A 23,541-nucleotide genomic window follows, 5' to 3' on the forward strand; every position below is an offset into this window, starting at 1 on the left:
TATATATTTCAGGTACTTATATAGCAGTGTCAGTTTACGCAGCACTTTACATATATATTGTACATTCTCATCAGTCCCCGCCCCCGAGGAGCATACAATCTAAGGTCCCTAACTCACATTCATACATACACAGACTAGAGACAATTTAGACAGGAGCCAATTCACCTACCAGCATGTCTTTGGAGTGTGGGAGGAAACCAGAGTACCCGGAGGAAACCCACGCAAGCACAGGGAGAACATGCAAACTCCATGCAGGAGGCGCCATGGTCGGGAATCAAACCCATGACCCATTTACCACAAGGCAGACGTGCTAACCACTAAGCCACTGTGCCGCCTGATGATCAAATACCACCAAAAGGAAGCTCTCTATTTGTGGGGGAAAAAAAATATGAATTTCATTTGTGTACAGTGTTGCATGACCACGCAATTGTCAGCTAAATTAGCACAGCGCCGTATAGCAAAAAATTGCCTGGTCATAAAGGGGGGTAAATCTTTCAGGGGGCAAGTGGATATAAAGGAAGCAGTAAATGGCACTTAAAGTGGAGTTCCACCTAAAAGGGAAGTTCCGCTTTAAAGATTGGTTCCCCGCTCCCCATTAAGGATTGGCACCTTTGGGGAACAGGGGGGGAACGGGTACCCGAATTTGACAGGTACCCACTCCCACTTCCGCTACGATCACCTAGGCGATTGGAAGTGGAAGGTGTCCTACCCTCCCTCCCTCCCTGTAGTCTTGTGGGACACCTGGCAGGTCCCAGAAGACGACGGGGCCATTCAGGAAGCGCAGCGCTACTCGCACATGCTCAGTGTGCACCCGGATGTGAAGCCGCAAGCTGTCACAGCCGGGTGCCCACACTGAAGATGGTGGTGCCAGGAATACAGGACGGCCAGTGAAATGGGCTGCAGCGGGATCGTGGGACAGGTGACAGGAGAGTGGCTGTTTTTTAATTGCAGCTACAATTTTTGTAGCTTCTGACTTTTATTTTTTTTACAGAGTGAGTGGAACTGCGCTTTAATTGTCAATTCAACTTTATGACCATTCATGCGGGTTAGAAAAAAAAAAAGTGCATAACACTCCACCGCTTGTATTGTTCAGAATACTTTTTTATTCACCTGTCCTTTTATTTCCATTCACTTTCCTCTGACAGGTGAAGGAGGAGTGGATGGTGATGGAGATATCACCCGCCTAGAGAACATCTCTGCTTTCCGGAACTTTGTCTTAGACAATACAGACCACAAAGGTGTCCACTTCATGATGGCCGATGGGGTAAGTGACTGTCCATGTCTGCATAGAAACCTGGAAAAGTAACAACAACAAAAAAAAAGATAAAGCAGTCCATTGTTTTTTTTTTTTTATTTTTTTAACCACTTCCAGTCTGGACACTTTCACCCCCTTCCTGTCCAGGCCAATTTTGAGTTTTCAGCGCTATTACTCTTTGACAATTGCGCAGTCATGCAACGCTGTACTCATATACATTTGTTAGCATTTTTTTGAGACAGATAAAACTTTATTTTGGTGGTATTTATTCACCGCTGGGATTTTTATTTTTTTTGCTATATAAATGAAAAAGTCCAAAAATTTTGAAAAAAAGTGTTTTTCTTAAAAAATTTTGCAAATAAATAATATTTCATCATAAATCTTGGCCAAAATGTATTCAGTTATCTTTTTAGTAAAAAAAAAAAAATAACCAAAAATTATAATTTTTCAAACATTTTTTTTACATTTTTATTTTTTTTTATATTATTATTTATGGGTTTTTTTTTAACATACTGTCACCCTAGCAGTACACTTGTGGGGGGTTATGAAGATTTTTTTTTTTTTTTTTTTTTTACACCCATTAAAGCTGTAAAATCATTTCTCCTTCTCTCTGGCTGCATTCTTGCAGCCATTGAGAAATAATGTGAGAGCTGTGATTGGTCACAGCTTGTCACATGGTACAAGGCTGTTGTGAATAGCCCTGTACCATGTGATCTCTGTGATCATTCACAGATTTCACACGTAGTAACCAATGATGTCAGAAGTTACTTACCTTTTTTTTTTTATTTTCAACTTATCGATTCTATCCTCACTGTGCTATCCATGAAGCGCTTTACCCACACTTCCGGTTTTGAGGTGCGGGCAACTCTTGTATATTACGGTCACATGACGGCGCTGGAAGTGTCGCCACATAGAAACGTAGTCTGTAGTGAAAACATGCAGAGGAGAGCGGCTGCATCCCATGTACAGGCCAACGTTGTAGAGCCAATGTAGCTACCCTCATAAATTAAGTCAGCGGAGAAAAGTTTTACCTTTTATAACATATACAATGCATTCATAAAGTGTTCAGACCCCCTCGATGTTGTTATGTTGCAGCCTGATACTACAGGTGTTTAACCTCTTGGCGCCGGGCGAACGCAAATGTGCAGCCTCCCAACGTCCGGGCCTAGACACCGAGCGGCCGCACATTTGTGATCTATTAAAAAAAAACATATGTGCTAAGAGCGCGCGCCCTGTGCGCTCCTAGCACACACGTTCGGTACTCACGGAAAGGTCCCGATCACCTCTTTCGATTGGGACCTTTCCCGATCATGTGACTGCCTTGACAGCGAATCACGGCGGTCACATGACCCTAAAACCCCGCCTCTCGGCTTCTGGAACCCTTAAAGGGCCAGAAGGCACCAAGGGGGTAAAATTAATTTTTTCTCTCATTATTCTATACTCCGTACCCCATAATGACAAAGTGAAAACATAATTTATGAAATATTTGTGAATTTATTAACCGCTCGCTGACCACCTAAGTTAGAATTACAGAGGCAGTGTGGCTGCTCTGCGCTGGATCACGTATGTAGTATGTGATCTGTGCGCCTGCCGGCCCAGCTGTGCTACGATTCGATCAGCAGGTCCCAGCCAATGACTGACCGCTGGGACCCGCTGATCGGCTCAGTGTTTCACAGAACAGAGCTCTGTGATTGTAAACAATGCAGAGCTCTGTTCACTGACAGGCGATGTTGCTGTTTTTTTATTCCCGGCTAAACGGGGAAAAAGACAACAAGATCCTTAGTAAAAGCAGCACATATTACACATTTTTAGGCACACAATTGATGGCCCCTACATGTTAAACCCTTCCCAGCCATTAACTGACAATTGAGCGGTCATGCAACACTGTACACAAATGAAAATCATATTTTTTTCCCACAAATAAAGCTTTCTTTTGGTGGTATTTGATCATCACTGGGGTTTTTTTTTTTGCACTATAAATGGAAAAAGACTGAAATTAAAAAAAAAAAAAAAAACTGTATTTTTTCCTTTTTGCTATAAAACATAAAAAAAAATGTCTTCATAAATTTAGGCCAAAATGTATTCTGCTACATTTCTGGTAGCAAACACGCAGGGCTCTGTACAGAGGGAAAAATATGTCTGTTTCTTTTCCCTGCAAACCAGGGAGAAGGAGCAAACATGTTTATTAACCCTTGGCGCCGGTGCCTCACAGGGTTTCAGAAGTCGGGAGGCGGGCGGGGTTTTAGGGTCATGTGACTGCTGTGATTCGCTGTCACGGCTGTCACATGATTGGGAAAGGTCCCGATCACAAGAGGAGATCGGGACTTTTCTGTGAGTGCCGGACATGTGGGCGGGGTTTTTGGGTCATGTGACTGCCGTGATTCGCTGTCACGGCGGTCACATGATCGGGAAAGGTCCCGATCACAAGAGAAGATCGGGACCTTTCTGTGAGTGCCGGACATGTGTGCTGGGAGCGCGCAGGGCGCACGCTCTCAGCACATATGGTTCTTTTAATTGTACGCATATGTGCGGCCGCTCGGCGTCAAGGTCCAGACACACATTTGCGTGTGCTCGGTGTGAAGAGGTTAAAAATCAGCGCACATTACACACATTAACACTCGTTAGGCACACACTTAACCCCTTGATGTTAACCCCTTCCCAGCCAGTGTCATTAGTACAGTGACAGTGTATAGTATCGTGTATTACCTCTGATCACTGTGTTAGTGTCACTATTGATGTCACTGTCCGTTAGTGTCCCCCTCAACCAGTATCAGCTATTGTCAGATTGCCCGCTATAAATCGCCGATCGCCGCCATTACTAGTATAAAAAAAAATATATAAATAAAAATGCTAGTATACCAGAGTTTGTAGACGTTCATGCAAACCAAATAATACATACCTGTTGGGATTTTTTTTTTCTTTACCAAAGACATGTAGCAGAATACATTTTGGCATAAAATTATGAAGAAATTAGATTTTTTTTTAATTTTAGGGGGGGATATGTTTTATAGCAGAAATTAAAAAATATTTTTTTTCTAAATTTTCTCTTTTTTCATTTATATAATAAAAAATAAAAATTCCCAGTGGTGATCAAATACCACTAAAAGAAAGCTCTATTTGTATGACAAAAATTATATAAATTTCATTTGGGTACAGTGTTGCATGACCGCACAATTGCCAGTTAAAGTAGCGCAGTGCAGAATAGCAAAAAAAAAAATGGCCTGGTCACGATGGGGGTAAAAAAAGAAAAAAAACGGAGATATCGCATGTATGTAAAGCGGAGCTCAAGTCATTTTTTAAACATTTTAAGTCAGCAGCTACAAAAACTTTAGCTGCTGACTTTTAATAAACAGACACTCACCTGTCCCCGGAGCCAGCAATGCTGTCACCTGAGGGGGCGCTGCTTGCTGTGATTGGTCCCACTGTCTTCTGGGACCTGTGCTGTGTCCCAGAAGACTGCGGGGAAGGAGGAGGGGAAGGAGCAGCCTGGGTGATCTGAGTGGGAACGGGTGTCAGTCCCCACCATCTTAGATGTGGGCACCTGGCTTTGACAGCTTGCGGCTTCACAGCCGGTGCACACTGCGCATGCGCGAGCTGCGCTGCTTGCTGTGATTGGTCCCACTGTCTCCTGGGACCTGTGCTGTGTCCTGTCCCCGGAAGTGTATAGTATTTGTACTGATCACTGTATTGGTGTCACTGATGATGTCAGTCTAGTTAGAGTACCTCCCAGTGTCAGATTACCCTCTGTCCTATCACAGTCCCACTATAAGTCGCTGATTACCGCCATTACTAGTATAAAAAAAAATTTAATAAAAATTCCAGTATATATACCGCGGTTTCTACACACTATGACTTTCACACAAACCATTCAACACACACTTGTTGTGATTTTTTTTTTCTTTTTTTTCTTTTTACCAAAGACATGTAGCAGAATGCATTTTATTCTAAATTTATGAAGAAATTAGATTTTTTTTCCCATTTTTATTAGATATGTTTTATAACAGAAAGTAATAAATATTGTTTTTTGTTATTTTTCAATCTTATTTCATTTATATAATAAAAAAATGAAAAGCACAGTGGTGATCAATTACCACCCAAAAAATGCTCTATTTGTGTAAAACAAATGATATAAATTTAATTTGGGTATGGCACTGCATGACCGCGCAATTACCAGTAAAAGTAGTGTAGTGCTGTGTAGTACTTTTACCGCAAAAAAATGGCCTGGTCATGAAGGGGGTAAAACCTTCCAGAGCTCAAGTGGTCAACTGGATGCCTAAAGCAGGCCATACATGGGGCGAATTTCGAACGAACGAGGGGGGGGGGAGGAGCAGCCTAGGCGATCTGAGCGGAAGTGGGAACGGGTGTCGGTCAAAATCAGGTACCTTGGATCTTAGATGTGGGCACCCGGCTTTGACTGCTTGCGGCTTCACAGCTGGGTGCACACTGCACATGCGCGAGCCGCGCTGTTTGCTGTGATTGGTCCCGCAGTCTTCTGAGACCTGTGCTGTGTCCCAGAAGACTGCAGGGAGGGAGGGGGGAAGGAGCAGCCTTGGCGATCTGAGTGGAAGTGGGAACGGGCACCGGTCAAATCTGTGACTTGCAATAATCCTGTCTCTGAGTTCCGCAGACAGTTTTTTTTTTACCTCATGGCTCTGATACAGTATGCATTGTCAGCTGTGAGGCCTTTTATAGAGAGGTGTGTGCCTTTCCAAATCATGTCCAATCAGTTTAATTGACCACATGGACTCTAATAAAGGTGAAGAAACATCTCGGCAACAATCAAAAGAAATGGGAGGCACCTGAGCTAAATATGCAAAGGGTCTGAATACTTATGGCAATGTGATATTTCAGTTTGTCCTGTTTCATACGTTTGCAAATATTTCTGAAATTCTGTTTTCACTTTGTCACTCTGGGGTACTGAATGTAGGATAATGAGAACAAAAAATATAATTTAAGCAACTGTAGTATCAGGCTGTAACATAACAACAAAGTAAAGGGGGTCTGAATACTTTCTGAATGAACTGTATTTTTGGCATGTAGAATTAGATGTTGCTACATTAGACATGTATAATACATAAGGGGGATATGATCTCCATGTATAATACATAAGGGGGGATATGATCTCCATGTATAATACATAAGGGGGATATGATCTCCATGTATAATACATAAGGGGGATATGATCTCCATGTATAATACATAAGGGGGGATATGATCTCCATGTATAATACATAAGGGGGGATATGATCTCCATGTATAATACATAAAGGGGGGATATGGTCTCCATGTATAATACATAAGGGGATATGATCTCCATGTATAATACATAACAGGGGATATACATATGAATCTCCATGTATAATACATAAGGGGGGATATGATCTCCATGTATAATACATAAGGGGGATATGATCTCCATGTATAATACATATGGGGGGATATGATCTCCATGTATAATACATAGGGGGGATATGATCACCATGTATAATACATAAGGGGGGGATATGATCACCATGTATAATACATAAGGGGGGATATGATCACATGTATAATACATAAGGGGGATATGATCTCCATGTATAATACATAAGGGGGGATATGATCACCATGTATAATACATAAGGGGGGGATATGATCACCATGTATAATACATAAGGGGGGGATATGATCACCATGTATAATACATAAGGGGGATATGATCTCCATGTATAATACATAAGGAGGGATATGATCTCCATGTATAATACATAAGGGGGATATGATCTCCATGTATAATACATAAGGGGGGATATGATCTCCATGTATAATACATAAGGGGGGGGATAGGATCTCCATGTATAATACATAAGGGGGGGATAGAATCTCCTTGTATAATACATAAGGGGGGATATGATCTCCATGTATAATACATAAGAGGGGATATGATCACCATGTATAATACATAAGGGGGGATATGATCTCCATGTATAATACATAAGGGGGGATATGATCTCCATGTATAATACATAAGGGGGGGATATGATCTCCATGTATAATACATAAGTGGGGATATGATCACCATGTATAATACATAAGGGGGGGATAGGATCTCCATGTATAATACATAAGGGGGGGATAGGATCTCCTTGTATAATACATAAGGGGGGATATGATCTCCATGTATAATACATAAGAGGGGATATGATCTCCATGTATAATACATAAGGGGGGGATATGATCACCATGTATAATACATAAGGGGGGGATATGATCTCCATGTATAATACATAAGGGGGGATATGATCTCCATGTATAATACATAAGGGGGGATATGATCTCCATGTATAATACATAAGGGGGGATATGATCTCCATGTATAATACATAAGGGGGAGATATGATCTCCATGTATAATACTTTTCCAGTCACTTTAATGAGAGACTTACTGGTTTACTTTACTGTCTACTGTGTGCGTTTTGTGTGGATGTACTAAAATATTTTCTGCTTATAGGGGTTCTCGGTGGAGGGTCAGGAAAACATTCAGGAAATTCTCAGCAAGCAGCTTCTCCTCTGTCAGTTCCTTGTAGGACTGTCTGTGGTCCGGACCGGTGAGTTCTGTGGACGTTTTCCTGTGTTACCTGTCTGAATGAATTCTTCTGTGTAAGAATTTTACTCTTAAAGCGGAGCTCCACCCAAAAGGGGAAGTTCTGCTTTAAGCCTTTGTCCCCCGCTCCCCATTAAGGATTGGCTCCTTTGGAGAGCGGTGGGGGGAGCAGGTACCCGATATTGACAGGTACCCGCTCCCACTTCCGCCGTGATAGCCTGTGCGATCGGAAGCGGAAGTTGTCCTCCCTCCCCGTAGTCTTCTGGGACACGTGACAGGTCCCAGAAGACTACGGGGCCATTCACGTGCGCAGTGGGCACCCGGCTGTGAAGCCGCAAGCTGTCACAGCCGGGTGCCCACACTGAAACTGCCGGCACCGGGGAGAGAAGACGTCCGGTGAAACCAGCCGTGGTGAGGACACCGCTGGACTGAGGGACAGGTAAGTGGCTGTATTTTAAAAGTCAGCAGCTACAGTTTTTGTAGCTGCTGACTTTTATTTATTTATTTTTTTCAGGAGGAACTCCGCATTAATGGTTATTTAAAACCAAAAGTAAAATGTAATTTATTGTAGATCGCCTGTTCCTAGATATGGTGGATCCATTAGCTTTTTTTTTTTTTTTTAAAGACTTCTGGTTCATTTAACACACTTCTTGTCCTATGGTGACATTGCTCACTCACTGTACTGTATCTGTAGAGGAGCAGCATTGTCACCTTAAAGCGGAGTTCCAGTCACACTGCAACAGGGGCGGACTGACAACTCATGGGGCCCCCGGGCAATAGGAGATCATGGGGCCCCTGGGCAATAGGAGATCATGGGGCCCCTGTGTCCTTGCCCAAACTCAAAAAAACCTCTGAAAAAGTTACCAGGGGCATCTCATGGGGCCCCCTACTGATCCCGGGCCCTCGGGCTGGGCCCGAGTTTCCAAATGATCAGTCCGGCCCTGCACTGCAAATAAATTAAAGTCAGCAGCTGCAAAAACTTGATCCCGCGGCGTCCTCCCCGCAGCCCGTTTTACCGGTGTTCCCGGCGCTGGCATTTTTAGTGTGGGCACCCGGCTGCCACAGCTTGCGGCTTTACAGCCGGCAGCCCACTGCGCATGCGCAAGTAGCGCTGCACTTTCCGCATGGTCCCGTAGTCTTCTGGGGCCTATCAGGTGTCCCAGAAGACTATGTGGAGGGGAAGGGGGGAGGACAACTACCGCTTACATTCGCCTAGCGGAAGTGGGAGCGGGCATCTGTCAATTTCGGGTACCCGCTCCCCAAAGGTGCCAATCCTTAACCCTAGGTTCACATCTGTGCGGGTGGTGCCGCTGCGGATCTGCACGAAAATCCATGCAGCTGTACCACCCGCACAGGGAATTTTGGCCCTGCGGGCGGGTGCCATTGTTTCTAATGACATGCTGCCCGCCCTGGAAAACGCAACCGTACTGGGAACCTCGGCTGCGTTTTCCAAAGAAGTGCCGGGACTTCTTCCCTGCGTGTCCCGGGCACGGGAGTCCATTCAAATGAATGGGCTCTCGTGCCCATGCAAAACGCGGCCCATACGGCCGCATAGATGTGATCCGGGGGTAATGGGGAGCGGGGCACCAGTCTTTAAAGCAGAACTTCCCCTTTTGGTGGAACTCCGCTTTAAGACAGGAAGGTTGCTACAAGTAAAGAGCACCATCCCCGCTCCAGAGGGGCTCTCTAGTTCAAAAAGGTAAACGGGCCAGAGCTGATAACACTGCAGTGTACCCCGGACAGCACTGGGTTGCTGCAATCAACAATTATTTTTTTTTTTACTTTTCATACAGATGTGAACTAAATACTTTCAGTTGTGTAGGGGAAGCTCAGAAATCAGATTTAACAGACCAAAATGAGGCAAAAAAGGGAAGTTTGTTGTCGGGGTTCAATGAGATTGCCGCAGCATGGTTCCTGTTTCCACTGCTGCAAATAGAATGCCCCTGCACTGATCTGCTTATGTTAGTATGAGTTATTCTCCACATGCTAGGGTAGGGGGGCCTGGGTGCTGCAACCTAGAGTCAGCATTCAGCTACAGTCAGGTCCATAAATATTGGGACATGGACACAATTCTAACATTTTTGTCTCTATACACCACCACAATGGATTTGAAATGAAACGAACAAGATGTGCTTTAACTGCAGACTGTCGGCTTTAATTTGAGGGTATTTGCATCCAAATCAGGTGAACGGTGTAGGAATTACAACAGTTTGCATATGTGCCTCCCGCTGTGTTGTATTCTGACAGGGGGGATACTCCACTCACCTCCCCGCTGTGCTGTATTCTGACAGGGGGGATACTCCACTCACCTCCCCGCCGTGCTGTATTCTGACAGGGGGGATACTCCACTCACCTCCCCGCTGTGCTGTATTCTGACAGGGGGGATACTCCACTCACCTCTCCGCTGTGCTGTATTCTGACAGGGGGGATACTCCACTCACCTCCCCGCTGTATTGTATTCTGACAGGGGGGATACTCCACTCACCTTTCCGCTGTGCTGTATTCTGACAATGGGGATACTCCACTCACCTCCCCGCTGTGTTGTATTCTGACAGGGGGGATACTCCACTCACCTCCCCGCTGTGCTGTATTCTGACAATGGGGATACTCCACTCACCTCCCCGCCGTGTTGTATTCTGACAGGGGGGATACTCCACTCACCTCCCCGCTGTGCTGTATTCTGACAGGGGGGATACTCCACTCACCTCCCCGCTGTGTTGTATTCTGACAGGGGGGATACTCCACTCACCTCCCCGCTGTGTTGTATTCTGACAATGGAGATACTCCACTCACCTCCCCGCTGTGTTGTATTCTGACAATGGGGATACTCCACTCACCTCCCCGCTGTGTTGTATTCTGACAATGGGGATACTCCACTCACCTCCCCGCTGTGTTGTATTCTGACAATGGGGATACTTCACTCACCTCCCCGCTGTGCTGTATTCTGACAGGGGGAATACTCCACTCACCTCCCCGCTGTGTTGTATTCTGACAGGGGGGATACTCCACTCACCTCCCCGCCGTGTTGTATTCTGACAGGGGGGATACTCCACTCACCTCCCCGCTGTGTTGTATTCTGACAGGGGGGATACTCCACTCACCTCCCCGCCGTGTTGTATTCTGACGGGGGATACTCCACTCACCTCCCCGCTGTGTTGTATTCTGACAATGGGGATAGTCCACTCACCTCCCCGCTGTGTTGTATTCTGACAATGGGGATACTCCACTCACCTCCCCGCTGTGTTGTATTCTGACAGGGGGGATACTCCACTCACCTACCCGCTGTGTTGTATTCTGACAATGGGGATACTCCACTCACCTCCCCGCCGTGTTGTATTCTGACAGGGGGGATACTCCACTCACCTCCCCGCTGTGCTGTATTCTGACAGGGGGGATACTCCACTCACCTCCCCGTTGTGCTGTATTCTGACAGGGGGGATACTCCACTCACCTCCCCGCTGTGCTGTATTCTGACAGGGGGGATACTCCACTCACCTCCCCGCTGTGTTGTATTCTGACAATGGGGATACTCCACTCACCTCCCCGCTGTGTTGTATTCTGACAATGGGGATACTCCACTCACCTCCCCGCTGTGCTGTATTCTGACAGGGGGGATACTCCACTCACCTCCCCGCTGTGTTGTATTCTGACAATGGGGATACTCCACTCACCTCCCCGCTGTGTTGTATTCTGACAGGGGGGGTACTCCACTCACCTCCCCGCTGTGTTGTATTCTGACAGGGGGGATACTCTACTCACCTCCCTGCTGTCTTGTATTCTGACAATGGGGATACTCCACTCACCTCCCCGCTGTGCTGTATTCTGACAATGGGGATACTCCACTCACCTCCCCGCTGTGCTGTATTCTGACAGGGGGGATACTCCACTCACCTCCCCGCTGTGCTGTATTCTGACAGGGGGGATACTCCACTCACCTCCCCGCTGTGTTGTATTCTGACAATGGGGATACTCCACTCACCTCCCCGCTGTGCTGTATTCTGACAATGGGGATACTCCACTCACCTCCCCGCTGTGCTGTATTCTGACAGGGGGGATACTCCACTCACCTCCCCGCTGTGCTGTATTCTGACAGGGGGGATACTCCACTCACCTCCCCGCTGTGTTGTATTCTGACAGGGGGGATACTCCACTCTCCTCCCCGCTGTGTTGTATTCTGACAATGGGGATACTCCACTCACCTCCCCGCTGTGTTGTATTCTGACAATGGGGATACTCCACTCACCTCCCTGCTGTGTTGTATTCTGACAATGGGGATACTCCACTCACCTCCCCGCTGTGCTGTATTCTGACAGGGGGGATACTCCACTCACCTCCCCGCTGTGTTGTATTCTGACAATGGGGATACTCCACTCACCTCCCCGCTGTGTTGTATTCTGACAATGGGGATACTCCACTCACCTCCCCGCTGTGTTGTATTCTGACAGGGGGGATACTCTACTCACCTCCCTGCTGTCTTGTATTCTGACAATGGGGATACTCCACTCACCTCCCCGCTGTGCTGTATTCTGACAATGGGGATACTCCACTCACCTCCCCGCTGTGCTGTATTCTGACAGGGGGGATACTCCACTCACCTCCCCGCTGTGCTGTATTCTGACAATGGGGATACTCCACTCACCTCCCCGCTGTGTTGTATTCTGACAATGGGGATACTCCACTCACCTCCCCGCTGTGCTGTATTCTGACAATGGGGATACTCCACTCACCTCCCCGCTGTGCTGTATTCTGACAGGGGGGATACTCCACTCACCTCCCCGCTGTGTTGTATTCTGACAGGGGGGATACTCCACTCACCTCCCCGCTGTGCTGTATTCTGACAATGGGGATACTCCACTCACCTCCCCGCCGTGTTGTATTCTGACAGGGGGGATACTCCACTCACCTCCCCGCTGTGCTGTATTCTGACAGGGGGGATACTCCACTCACCTCCCCGCTGTTTTCATACTCAGATTAGATCGAAATTAAATTTTCCAGCATTCACATTCGTGAGACGTTAATTGATAAAGCAGCTTCTCATGAACAGGAACATGTATTGAAATTTGGCTAGTTTTTGCTGAACTGGACAAATTTTGATCCATGTATGACCAACTTAAAGTGGGTTTCCACCCAAAAGTCGAAGCTCCACTTATCTCCCTCCTCCCCTCCCCTGCTACTTTTGGGGGGAAAAGGGGAGAGCGGGTACCTGGTTTAGACAGGTACCTGCTCCCACTTCTGGCTCAGTTCGCCGAGGTGAGTTGAGCCAGAAGTTCGCACCCGCCCCCCAGAGCTTTCTGGAAAACTCAACAGGTCCCAGAGGACTGCAGCCCATTCTTAAACTGTAGCGAGCTTCATGCATGAACAGTAGGAAACAGGCTGTTTTCCCTTAGTCAAGATGGCGGCGCCAGCACCCGACAGCTTTAAGTCCAGACCTTGGAGAAAGGGTCCCTGAAGAACGCAGATTGGCTCTAAGATTCTGTTCTCCAGGTGATTCCATGTAAACTGTTCATTCACCTTCATGACATTGACAGACTGCTCCTTGGGTAGAAGATAGGGGAGCCTGATAATCTTTTAATCTTTAACACACAGGGGTGCGTCTGCCTATGCACCAATGGCCAGTCCATAGGGAGACTCATCCTCAATACACTATTTATACATTTTTTATATATATATATATATATATATATATATACATACAATGAAGGAAATAAGTATTTGCTCCTCTGCTGATTTTGAATGTTCGCCCACTCACAAGGAAATGATCGGTCTAAAAATCAAATGTTCGGTGTATTGTAACACTGAGAGACAGAATAGCAACAAAGAATTCAAAAGAAATGCGTCTAACAAATGATGACTGATTTGCATGTTCATGAGGGAAAGAAGGATTTGATCCCCTATCATTCAGCAGGATTTCTGGCTACCAGGTGTCTTTCATACAGGTAACAAGCTGAGATTAGAATCAGTCTCTTAAAGGGAGTGCTGCTAATCTCATTTTGTTACCTGTATAAAAGACACCTGTCCACAGGAGCAATCAAACCATCAGATTCCAAACTCTCCACCATGGCAAAGACCAAAGAGCTGTCCAAGGATGTCAGGGACAAGATTGTAGACCTACACAAGGCTGGACTGGGATACCGCTGACAACTGTTTTCGGTCACCTGGTTGAGAATGCGCGGCCTTCATGATCCTTTCCTTATTGGACAGGAGGGTGGTTTATTTATTTAATTATTTAATTATTACAGGTACTTGTAAAGCGCCATCAATTTATGCAGCGCTTTACATATATATTGTACATTCACATCAGTCCCTAACCCTCAAGGGGTGTACAATCTAAGGTCCCTAACTCACATTCATACATATACATACTAGGGACAATTTAGACAGGAGACAATTTACGTACCAACATGTCTTTGGAGTGTGGGGGAAACCGGAGTACACAGGGGGAAACCGGAGTACCTGGAGGAAACCCACGCAGGCACAGGGAGAACATGCAAACTCTAGTCAGGTGGTGCCGTTTTTGGGATTTGAACCAACGACCCGAGTACTGCCAGGCAGGAGTGCTAATTTAGCCATTTAGCCACTGTGCTGCTCTGGTTGCCTGGCAGTGCTGATGCCAGACCTGGCCGGCACTGGCTGATCGATTGGGTCTATCTGTTTAGTGTGTCCAATCACTGACAAGCCACTTACACGCACATACTTGCCTATTCATATGTTACTTGGCTGCCTTTTATATATATATATACATATATGCAACTGGCGTTGATAGCTTTAATCCTTTATTGATTTTTCCTGCATTTTTTTGTGTTTTTTGGCAGGACTGTGAATCATTATGACGTCAGTGGGTGGGGGTGTCACTTTTTTCCTGGTCTTTGATTGGTGGAGAGCACTTTAAATATTGCTGCACTGTTGTACACATTTATCACATGCCTGGCAAAAGGGGTCCTGGGCGGCTCCAAAACGTTGCACTATGTTTCTGTGATGTGATCACTCTTCAATGAAGGTTTGGACATAATTGGGCGATCCTAGGTGTGCTGGCGAATATGTGCATTTGGTTCATGAGAGCAGGGAATGTATTTACATAGCAGCAGGGCACAGATTTACACGGCAGCAGGGCAGTAGCAGTCTCCTTCTCATGCAGAGCGCCGCAGGGAAGCGGCTGTGGCAGACCAGGTTTTGGCACGCTGTTTCTGGCCGGCCATCCTCTCTTGTCCATCCCGTGTGATATCACATACAAGCGCCTGAGGATGGAGAAGAGGGGAGGAGGAGCTGTTGGGGAACAGTGGAGACACCCTTTGCTTTCCTGCACTGCTCTGGGGGGGGGGGGGGGGGTGATAGGGGAGTGTTGGTGCGAGCTACGCATCAGCTGCCTTCGATTGATCACAACGGAACCCCTGGGGACCTTCCATGGAACCCCAGTTGAGAAACCCTACTTTAGTTCTACGTTAAAGCCAAAATCTTATCTATTATTTTTTAAAAATGTTCTATTGTCTATACTTACATTGAAGATATTTTGCTTACTTCCTGTCTCATTGACCACATAGGAAATGAAGAAAAATCTTCCAAGTGCTTCTGAGCCAGCGGCCTGCAACATGTCAGAAGTTCCAACTTCCCCACTCTGTCCAAAAGTGAATGTAGAGTTTTGGTTGGAGTTGGATGGAATTAACACTTTGCCAGTTTTCACTGCATGCAATAAATAGTCCGCTTTGTTACCACGAATAAGAGGGAGGCAGTTTTTAGTATGTCTTGTCAAATACGTTTTTACATTTAACTTTTTTTTTTTTCCAGGGGGACATTTCATCTGTAAGACCTTTGACCTGTTCACCCCATTCAGCGTGGGCCTGGTTTACTTGCTGTACTGCTGCTTTGAACGGGTCAGCCTCTTCAAGCCAGTGACCAGCCGGCCAGCTAATTCCGAGCGGTGAGTCTGACAGAGCGGATCAGTGGGCAGCCATTGCTGTCTGATAATCACATTTATTATTGAAATCGGAACCCAGAAGTGACGGCGTCTTTTCTGGCTGTTTTATGTTTAGTACCTGTGTATCCTTCTGTCTGCTCTTCTTTGCGTTTAAAGGGAAACAACTAACTGGTTCAGTGCATGTTTTAACCAACTCCCATCCGGCCGTTGTATATAAACGGCCGGTTAGTGGCAGTGCAGGGGCGGGTGGACGTTTATAAACGGCCTCCCCGCCCCCTGCTTGTGCGCGATCCCTGGGAGCTTGCAGCACCGCGATCCGGTGCCCGCTGTATCCTCCGGACACAGTGGAACACTGATTGTCGTATGGGACCTCTGTGCGAGGTCCCGATCATGTGATCACTGATTGGCCACTCAGTGATCACATGCAGAGTAGTAAGCAAGATGTCACTTCTGACATCATTGCTTACTGCTAGTGAAATCTGTAAATGATCACAGAGGTCACATGGTACAGGGCCAATCAAAACAGCCTTGTACCATGTGACAAGCTGTGACCAATCACAGCTCACACAGTAGTTCTCAATGGCTGCAAGAATGCAATATAAATAAAACTTTTTTGCAAAACAGCAATACAAAAATTGAAAGTAAAGCATTCCTAGGGTTCGGTTATACCGTGTCTTTCTGGGTTTACTTTTTCCTGTGTTTTTATTCTGTTCTGTTCTCATTGTTTACTGTGGTATGTTGTTATATCTTTGTCTGTATGTCTTCCTCTCTGTAGGTATATTGTAGGACGCGGCTTGAAGGCGGGCATAGACGACGTGCGCCAGTACCTGTTTTCAGTAAACCTGCGCCTCAACAGTCTGCGCAACACTGATCAGGATGTCAACCTGGTGGTACCCTTGGAGGTGTTAAGAGGGGACCGGCAGTTTCATGAGTACATGGTCCGCTCTAATGAGAGGTGAGAGAGTTGACCTCCGAAAGGTTTTACCCTTTTTGTGATTAAGACATTTTATGCTATTCAGCACTGTGCTACTTTACCTGGCAATCGCTATAGTGTCATGCAACACTATACCCAAATGAAATTTATATCATTTTTTTTCACACTAATAGAGCTTCCTTTTGATCGCAATTTGATCACCACTGTTTTTTTTGTGTGTAAATGAAAAAAAAAAAATAAAATTTTGAAAATAAAAAAAACAATATTTTCTAATTTCTAATATAAAACATATCCAATAAAATAATAAAAAAAAAGAGTCTTCATAAATTTAGGCTGAAAGGTATTCTTACATATATTTGGTTAAAAAAAAAAACCCCAATAAGTGTATATTAACCACTTCAAGTCCGGACACTTTCCCCCCCTTCCAGTCCGGACACTTTCCCCCCCTTCCAGTCCGGACACTTTCCCCCCCTTCCAGTCCGGACACTTTCCCCCCTTCCAGTCCGGACACTTTCCCCCCCTTCCAGTCCGGACACTTTCCCCCCCTTCCAGTCCGGACACTTTCCCCCCCTTCCTCTCCAGGCCAGTTTTCAGCTTTCAGCGCTGTCACACTTTGAATGACAATTGCACGGTCATGCAACACTGTACCCATTGAATTTTTTAGCATTTGAGACAGATAAAGCTTTATTTTGGTGGTATTTATTCACCGCTGGGATTTTTATTTTTTTGCTATATAAATGAAAAAATCCAAAGATTTTGAAAAAAAGTGTTTTTCTTATAAAATTTTGCAAATAAATAATCTTTCTTCATAAATCTTGGCCAAAATGTATTCAGTTATCTTATTAGTAAAAAAAAAAAGTAACCCAAATTAGTTTATAACCAAAAATTATAATTTTTTTTTACTTTTTTTTACATTTTTATTTTATTTTTTTTATATTATTTTTTTTTAACATACTGTCACCCTAGCAGTACAGTGTCACCCTAGTGACACTGTACTACTTGTGGGGGGTGATGAAGATTTTTTTTTTTTTTTTGCACTGATTGCTTTTACACCCATAAAGGCTATAAAAGCAATCATTTCTCCTTCTCTCTGGCTGCATTCTTGCAGCCATTGAAAACTACTGAGTGAGCTGTGATTGGTCACAGCTTGTCACATGGTACAAGGCTGTAGTGAATAGCCCTGTACCATGTGATCTCTGTGATCATTCACAGATTTCACACGTAGTAAGCAATGATGTCAGAAGTGACATCTTGCTTACTCCTATGCATGTGATCACTGATTGGCCAATCAGCGATCTCATGATCGGGACCTCACACAGAGGTCCCGTACAGTGATCGGTGTTTCGCTGTGTCCGGGCACCGGATCGCTGTGCCGCGCGTTCCCAGGGAGCACACACAGGCAGTGAATGTGGAGGCCATTTATAAACGTCCACCCGCCCCTGCACTGCTCCTGTCCGGACGTTTATGTACATGGGCCGGATGGGAATTGGTTAAATTAATTATTGCAAGTTGAATGGCTGCAAAAATATAATTATAAAGCACATATTGAGAAAGAAAAATTACATTTAGACATTTTGTGGATTGTGGTAGTAATTTCTTTTTTTTTTATTGCTCTCCAGATATTGTGAGGTGCAGATCAAAGCTCTGGCCAAAATCCACGGCTTTGTCCAAGACACGTAAGTAAAACCCGTTTAACATATCAGAAAACAGAGACCAATAGCACATTATAGATGTTAGTTCCCCACAGACAGAATTTGTGGGTTTAGCAGCCCTGCATGCCCCATGCTTCATCTGGTGACGGCAATGCATTGGTGGGCCGGTAACATGCATCAGTTTGCTGCCAGTATTGTCAGCAATGGTTTTGCAGTCCTAAGTGTTTGATTTCTATAAACATGTCAGCTTCTGAGCCGTGACCACAGAGCTTTCTTCCAGGACGCTGAGTGAGCCCCGCCAGGCGGACATCCGGAAAGAGTGCCTGAAGCTCTGGGGGGTAAGTAGGATGTATACTTAAATGGCATTTAGAATCTAGGCAGCCAAGTGTTGTATAGAAAAGTAGTAATATGAGCACCCTAGCTTGTAACCCTGAGGGCCCTGACTCATAACAGGAAGAACCTTTTTTTATAATGCAAGGACCCTGCCTCCTAACCCCGAGGGTCCTGCCTCCTAACCCCGAGGGTCCTGCCTCCTAACCCCGAGGGTCCTGCCTCCTAACCCCGAGGGCCCTGCCTCCTAACCCCGAGGGCCCTGCCTCCTAACCCCGAGGGCCCTACCTCCTAACCCCGAGGGCCCCTCCTCCTAACCCCTAGGGCCCTGCCTCCTAACCCCGAGGGCCCTTTCTCCTAACCCTGAGGGCCCTGGCTCATAACAGGAAGACCCTTTTTTTATAACGCAAGGACCCTGCCTCCTAACCCCGAGGGCCCTACCTCCTAACCCCCGAGGGCCCTGCCCCCTAACCCCCGAGGGCCCTGCCTCCTAACCCCCGAGGGCCCTGCCTCCTAACCCCCGAGGGCCCTGCCTCCTAACCCCCGAAGGCCCTGCCTCCTTACCCGAGGACCCTTTCTCCTAACCCTGAGGGCCCTGGCTCATAACAGGAAGACCCTTTTTTTATAACACAAGGACCCTGCCTCCTAACCCCGAGGGTCCTGCCTCCTAACCCCGAGGGTCCTGCCTCCTAACCCCGAGGGTCCTGCCTCCTAACCCCGAGGGTCCTGCCTCCTAACCCCGAGGGTCCTGCCTCCTAACCCCCGAGGGCCCTGCCTCTTAACCCGAGGACCCTTTCTCCTAACCCTGAGGGCCCTCTCTCTTAACCCCGAGGGCCCTTTTAACCCTGAAGGCCCTTTCTCTTAACCCCGAGGGCCCTTTCTCTTAACCCCGAGGGCCCTTTCTCTTAACCCCGAGGGCCCTGTCTCTTAACCCCGAGGGCCCTGTCTGCTGACCCCGAGGGCCCTGTCTACTTAACCCCCATTGCCCTGTCTCTTAACCCCCATGGCCCCGTCTCTTAACCCCCAGGGCCCCGTCTCTTAACCCCCAGGGCCCCGTCTCTTAACCCCAAGGGCCCTGTCTCCTAACCCGTGGGCCCTGTGTCTATAGTAGGCTTTCTCAACCCTGGTGCCCAGGCACCCCGGGGTGCCATGTGGTTTCTTCAGGGGTACCTTGGCAAAATGTCTAAAAATTGCCCAAAACTTGTATACAAGCCAGCTGGTGGAACAAACCTGCCTTTTAGTTACACAAAGCCACAGGTATTCATTGTGCACCATTACAACCTTCTAACCGCCGGCATCCTGACAACCAATTACGTCATCAGTTGATAAGGAGGATCTCAGCTGTCTTCACAGCATCCTAGTTTGACCCTCCCCTGCCCCTTCCCATCAGTGCTGGGGTCACATCAGCTCAGTGATGGAGAAAAACTGAGGGAGAGGAGAAACATTGGAATACTAGTCAGTAACAGTGTGCAGAAGTGTATTTCCTTTGGAAGTATAAATCACCTCTAATGTTGGGTGTCCTACATGTGTGGGTGTTGCTGCGTTATATAAATTATTAGAATAGTTTTTACATTTTAGAATGGGGTGCCTCAAGACTGTCCAAAATTTTAACGGGTGCCTTGACTGAAAAAAAGTTGAGAAACACTGACCTACAGCATGTCCTTTTTTTCTGTTCTAGATTCCTGACCAGGCTCGTGTGGCTCCAACCAACACCGACGCAAAGAACAAGTTCTTCCAGCTGATTCAGGTTGGTCTCTAAAATCAACTGCATGTTCTGCGGGGTGGGAGTTTCCACTAGAGTTCAGCCAATGCATGGCCAGCACATTCAAAAATATTTTATAGTCTAGTGGGTGGACTCCAGTGGTAAAATCTCCGTCCTAGAATTTCTTTCTATGTTCACACTCCTGTCATGTTCTCCCTTAAATGAATTATCAGATTTATTTGGGCTAAGCCTTTAATTACCTACCAACCGCAGATAGCCGAATGACGGCTACACTGCGGCCGGCCAATTCTGGGAGGGCGTCATATGACGTCCTCCCAGAACGCGCTCTTGCGCACCCTGCGATCTCCGTGATCGCTGTGTCCTACAGACACAGCTGTTCACGTGATGTGGTAAAAGGCCAATCACAGTGGCCTTTTACCACGTGATCAGCCGTGTCCAATGACACGCTGATCACCGGGAAATGCAATTGCCGGTTCTCGGCTGCACTTTCCTCATGCTGTCAGAGCAGTTGTCAGAGTAGGGATCGGCACCGATCATCAGGGCACTGATGATCAGTGCCCTGATGATCGGTGCCCAGCAGTGCCACCCACCAGTGCCGCCCACCTGTGCCCACCAGTGCCACCCACCTGTGCCCACCAGTGCCACCCACCAGTGCCCATCAGTGCAGCCTAGCAGTGCCGCCAGTCAGTGCCACCAGTCAGTGCCCAGCGGTTGTGCCAGTCAGTGCCACCAGTCAGTGCCCAGCGGTTGTGCCAGTCAGTGCCCAGTAGTTTCACCAGTCAATGCCTAGCGGTGCCGCCAGTCAGTGCCCAGCAGTGATGCCAGTCAGTACCACCCACCTGTGCCCACCAGTGCCGCCCACCTGTGCCCACCAGTGCCGCCCACCAGTGCCACCCACCAGTGCCCATCAGTGCAGCCCAGCAGTGCTGCCAGTCAGTGCCACCAGTCAGTGCCCAGCGGTTGTGCCAGTCAGTGCCCAGTAGTTGCACCAGTCAATGCCTAGCAGTGCCGCCAGTCAGTGCCCAGCAGTGATGCCAGTCAGTGCCACCTATCAGTGCTGTCTATTAGTACCCATCATCAGTGTCGCCTATCAGTGCCGCCTATCCGTGACACCTCATTAGTGCTGCCTATCAGTGCCGCCTATCCGTGCCACCTCATTAGTGCGACCTATCAGTGCCGCCTATCAGTGCCCATCAGTGCTGCCTCATCAACGCACATCAGTGAAGGAGAAAAATTACCTGTTTGAAAAATTGTATAATAGAAACAAAGAAACTTTTTTTTTTTTCAAATTTTTTTGCACTTTTTTTGTTTATAGCGCAAAAAGTAAAGCGCCCAGTGGCGATTAAATACCACCAAAAGAAAGCTCTATTTGTGAGAAAAAAATGATAAAAATTTCATATGGGTGCAATCTTGCACGACTGCGCAATTGTCATTCAAAGTGCGACAGCGCTGAAAGCTGAAAATTGGCCTGGTAAAGAAGGGGGTATAAGTGCCTGGTAGGCGAGGGGTTAAAGCTGAATCCTAAGCACATAAAAATAAATCTTTTGAACTTTTTTTTTTTCTTTATTGTTTTTTTAATATAAAATTTTATTTAACCTTCTAGTCTGAGTACCTGACTGCATAGTCATCCTAGCTTGCGGTATCTTGTGACCTGTCTCTGTTTAATTCAGATAGAACCCTGTAGGACACCATCATGAAGTGGAATGACAAGCAGATCGGGTTGTCCATCCTTTGCAATAATAGCCTCCTTTAGTTCTGCTGGTTAACCACTTGTTTACCGATATACGTTTGGAAACAGCATAATTGACAAGTGACAAATCAAGCTGACTGCTGCTGCAGCTTGGTACTGGTATTACCAGGCAGCAAAGAGCTATCTGATAAAAGTGATCCGGGTGGCTCTAGAGCCGCCCGATCACCATTATTGGGCTCTCAGAGTTTCAGCCTCTTCCCCCCACTGGGCACTCTGTAATGTACCTGATGGTGGAACCTGAAGTGCAGGGGAAGGCCTCTCTTACAGCTTTGGCTCAGGAGCCCTGGTAAAGTAACAGGGAATGTCAGAGCATAGAGGGGCGGGAGTGCCTGATATGCTTCTGTTGATGGGCTTCTGGGGTGCAGGAACAGTTGGCAGATGGCACGCTGGCAGAAGTGCAGAAACTGGAGACTGGCAGGGTTCAGGTGCAGATAAAGAGACAAGATAAAGTCAAGGTCAGACAGTCCAGATCAGGTATAAACAGCAGACAAGCCAGGGGTCGATGCAGGCAGCATTCAGGCAGAGTCAGGGGCGGACTGACCATTTGGGAATTCGGGCACTGCCCGGGGTCAGTAGGGGGCCCCATGAGATGCCCCTGGTACCTTTTTCATAGGTTTTTTTTGAGTTTGGGCAAGGACACAGGGGCCCCATGATCCCCTATTACCCAGGGGCCCCATGAGTTGTCAGTCCGCCCCTGGGCAGAGTCAATAGCAGGTTAGGTCGGCAACAGAAGATCAATACAGGAACAGAATGCACAGATGCTGAGAACATAGTAGACCTAATGGCACTGACACAAGGCACTAGCGCAGCTTAAATAGCCTGCCTGGCGCCAGTGTGCCGTTGCGCATGCGCACTTGCATGCGCCTGCACCTCCATTCTGCATTTTCCGATCTCCCTGCGACTAATGACCCTGGAAGCAACATGTAATACATCACTTCCAAGGTCACAACTGTCATATTCCTCAGCTAGTGTAGCCGAGGATGGAGCTATTAAATGGAGACATGGAGTCTTTTTCTCTTTTGTTTAAAAAAAAAAAAAAAAAAAAAAAAAAGATTTATATAAAGAAATAAAAAGTCAAAAATTTTTTTTTAAAGAACTTTATTACTATTCTATGGCTAGACGTGTGGTATCTTATTTACTCGATACAGATTTTAATGTGCGCAAAAAAAATATAAAAAATGAACCTTGGTAGGCAAGCGGTTAAAGCAGTTCTTTTTATAAAAGCAGACCCTCACCTGTCGCAGGATCCACCAGTGTCCTCACCTGGCCGGTGCCTTCTCCGGCACCGACATACGAAAGGATACGTCAGGATACGTCCACCTTTCGTAACATGTTACGTTACACCCATATTCAGGGTGTAACATGTTATGATCGGACCGCCCCCCACTCCCCATTGTGACAGC

General features: G+C 46.7%; 1 protein-coding gene across 1 annotated transcript in view; it reads left to right on the forward strand.

The window, feature by feature from the left end:
• Positions 1–23,541, forward strand: part of CMTR1 (cap methyltransferase 1) — a 70,003-nt gene that overhangs the window by 30,019 nt on the left and 16,443 nt on the right. Inside the window, exons 8-14 of the mRNA XM_089665422.1 lie at positions 1,146–1,264; positions 7,745–7,841; positions 15,620–15,752; positions 16,525–16,704; positions 18,303–18,359; positions 18,616–18,673; positions 20,344–20,412. Of these exons, the coding sequence (XP_089521548.1) occupies positions 1,146–1,264; positions 7,745–7,841; positions 15,620–15,752; positions 16,525–16,704; positions 18,303–18,359; positions 18,616–18,673; positions 20,344–20,412 (713 nt within the window). The remainder of the gene's footprint in view (positions 1–1,145; positions 1,265–7,744; positions 7,842–15,619; positions 15,753–16,524; positions 16,705–18,302; positions 18,360–18,615; positions 18,674–20,343; positions 20,413–23,541) is intronic.

This window comes from Staurois parvus, unplaced genomic scaffold, assembly GCF_062004578.1.
Source record: "Staurois parvus isolate SC_StPar_1 unplaced genomic scaffold, SC_StPar_1.0 ptg002185l, whole genome shotgun sequence".
Classification (NCBI taxonomy): domain Eukaryota; kingdom Metazoa; phylum Chordata; class Amphibia; order Anura; family Ranidae; genus Staurois; species Staurois parvus.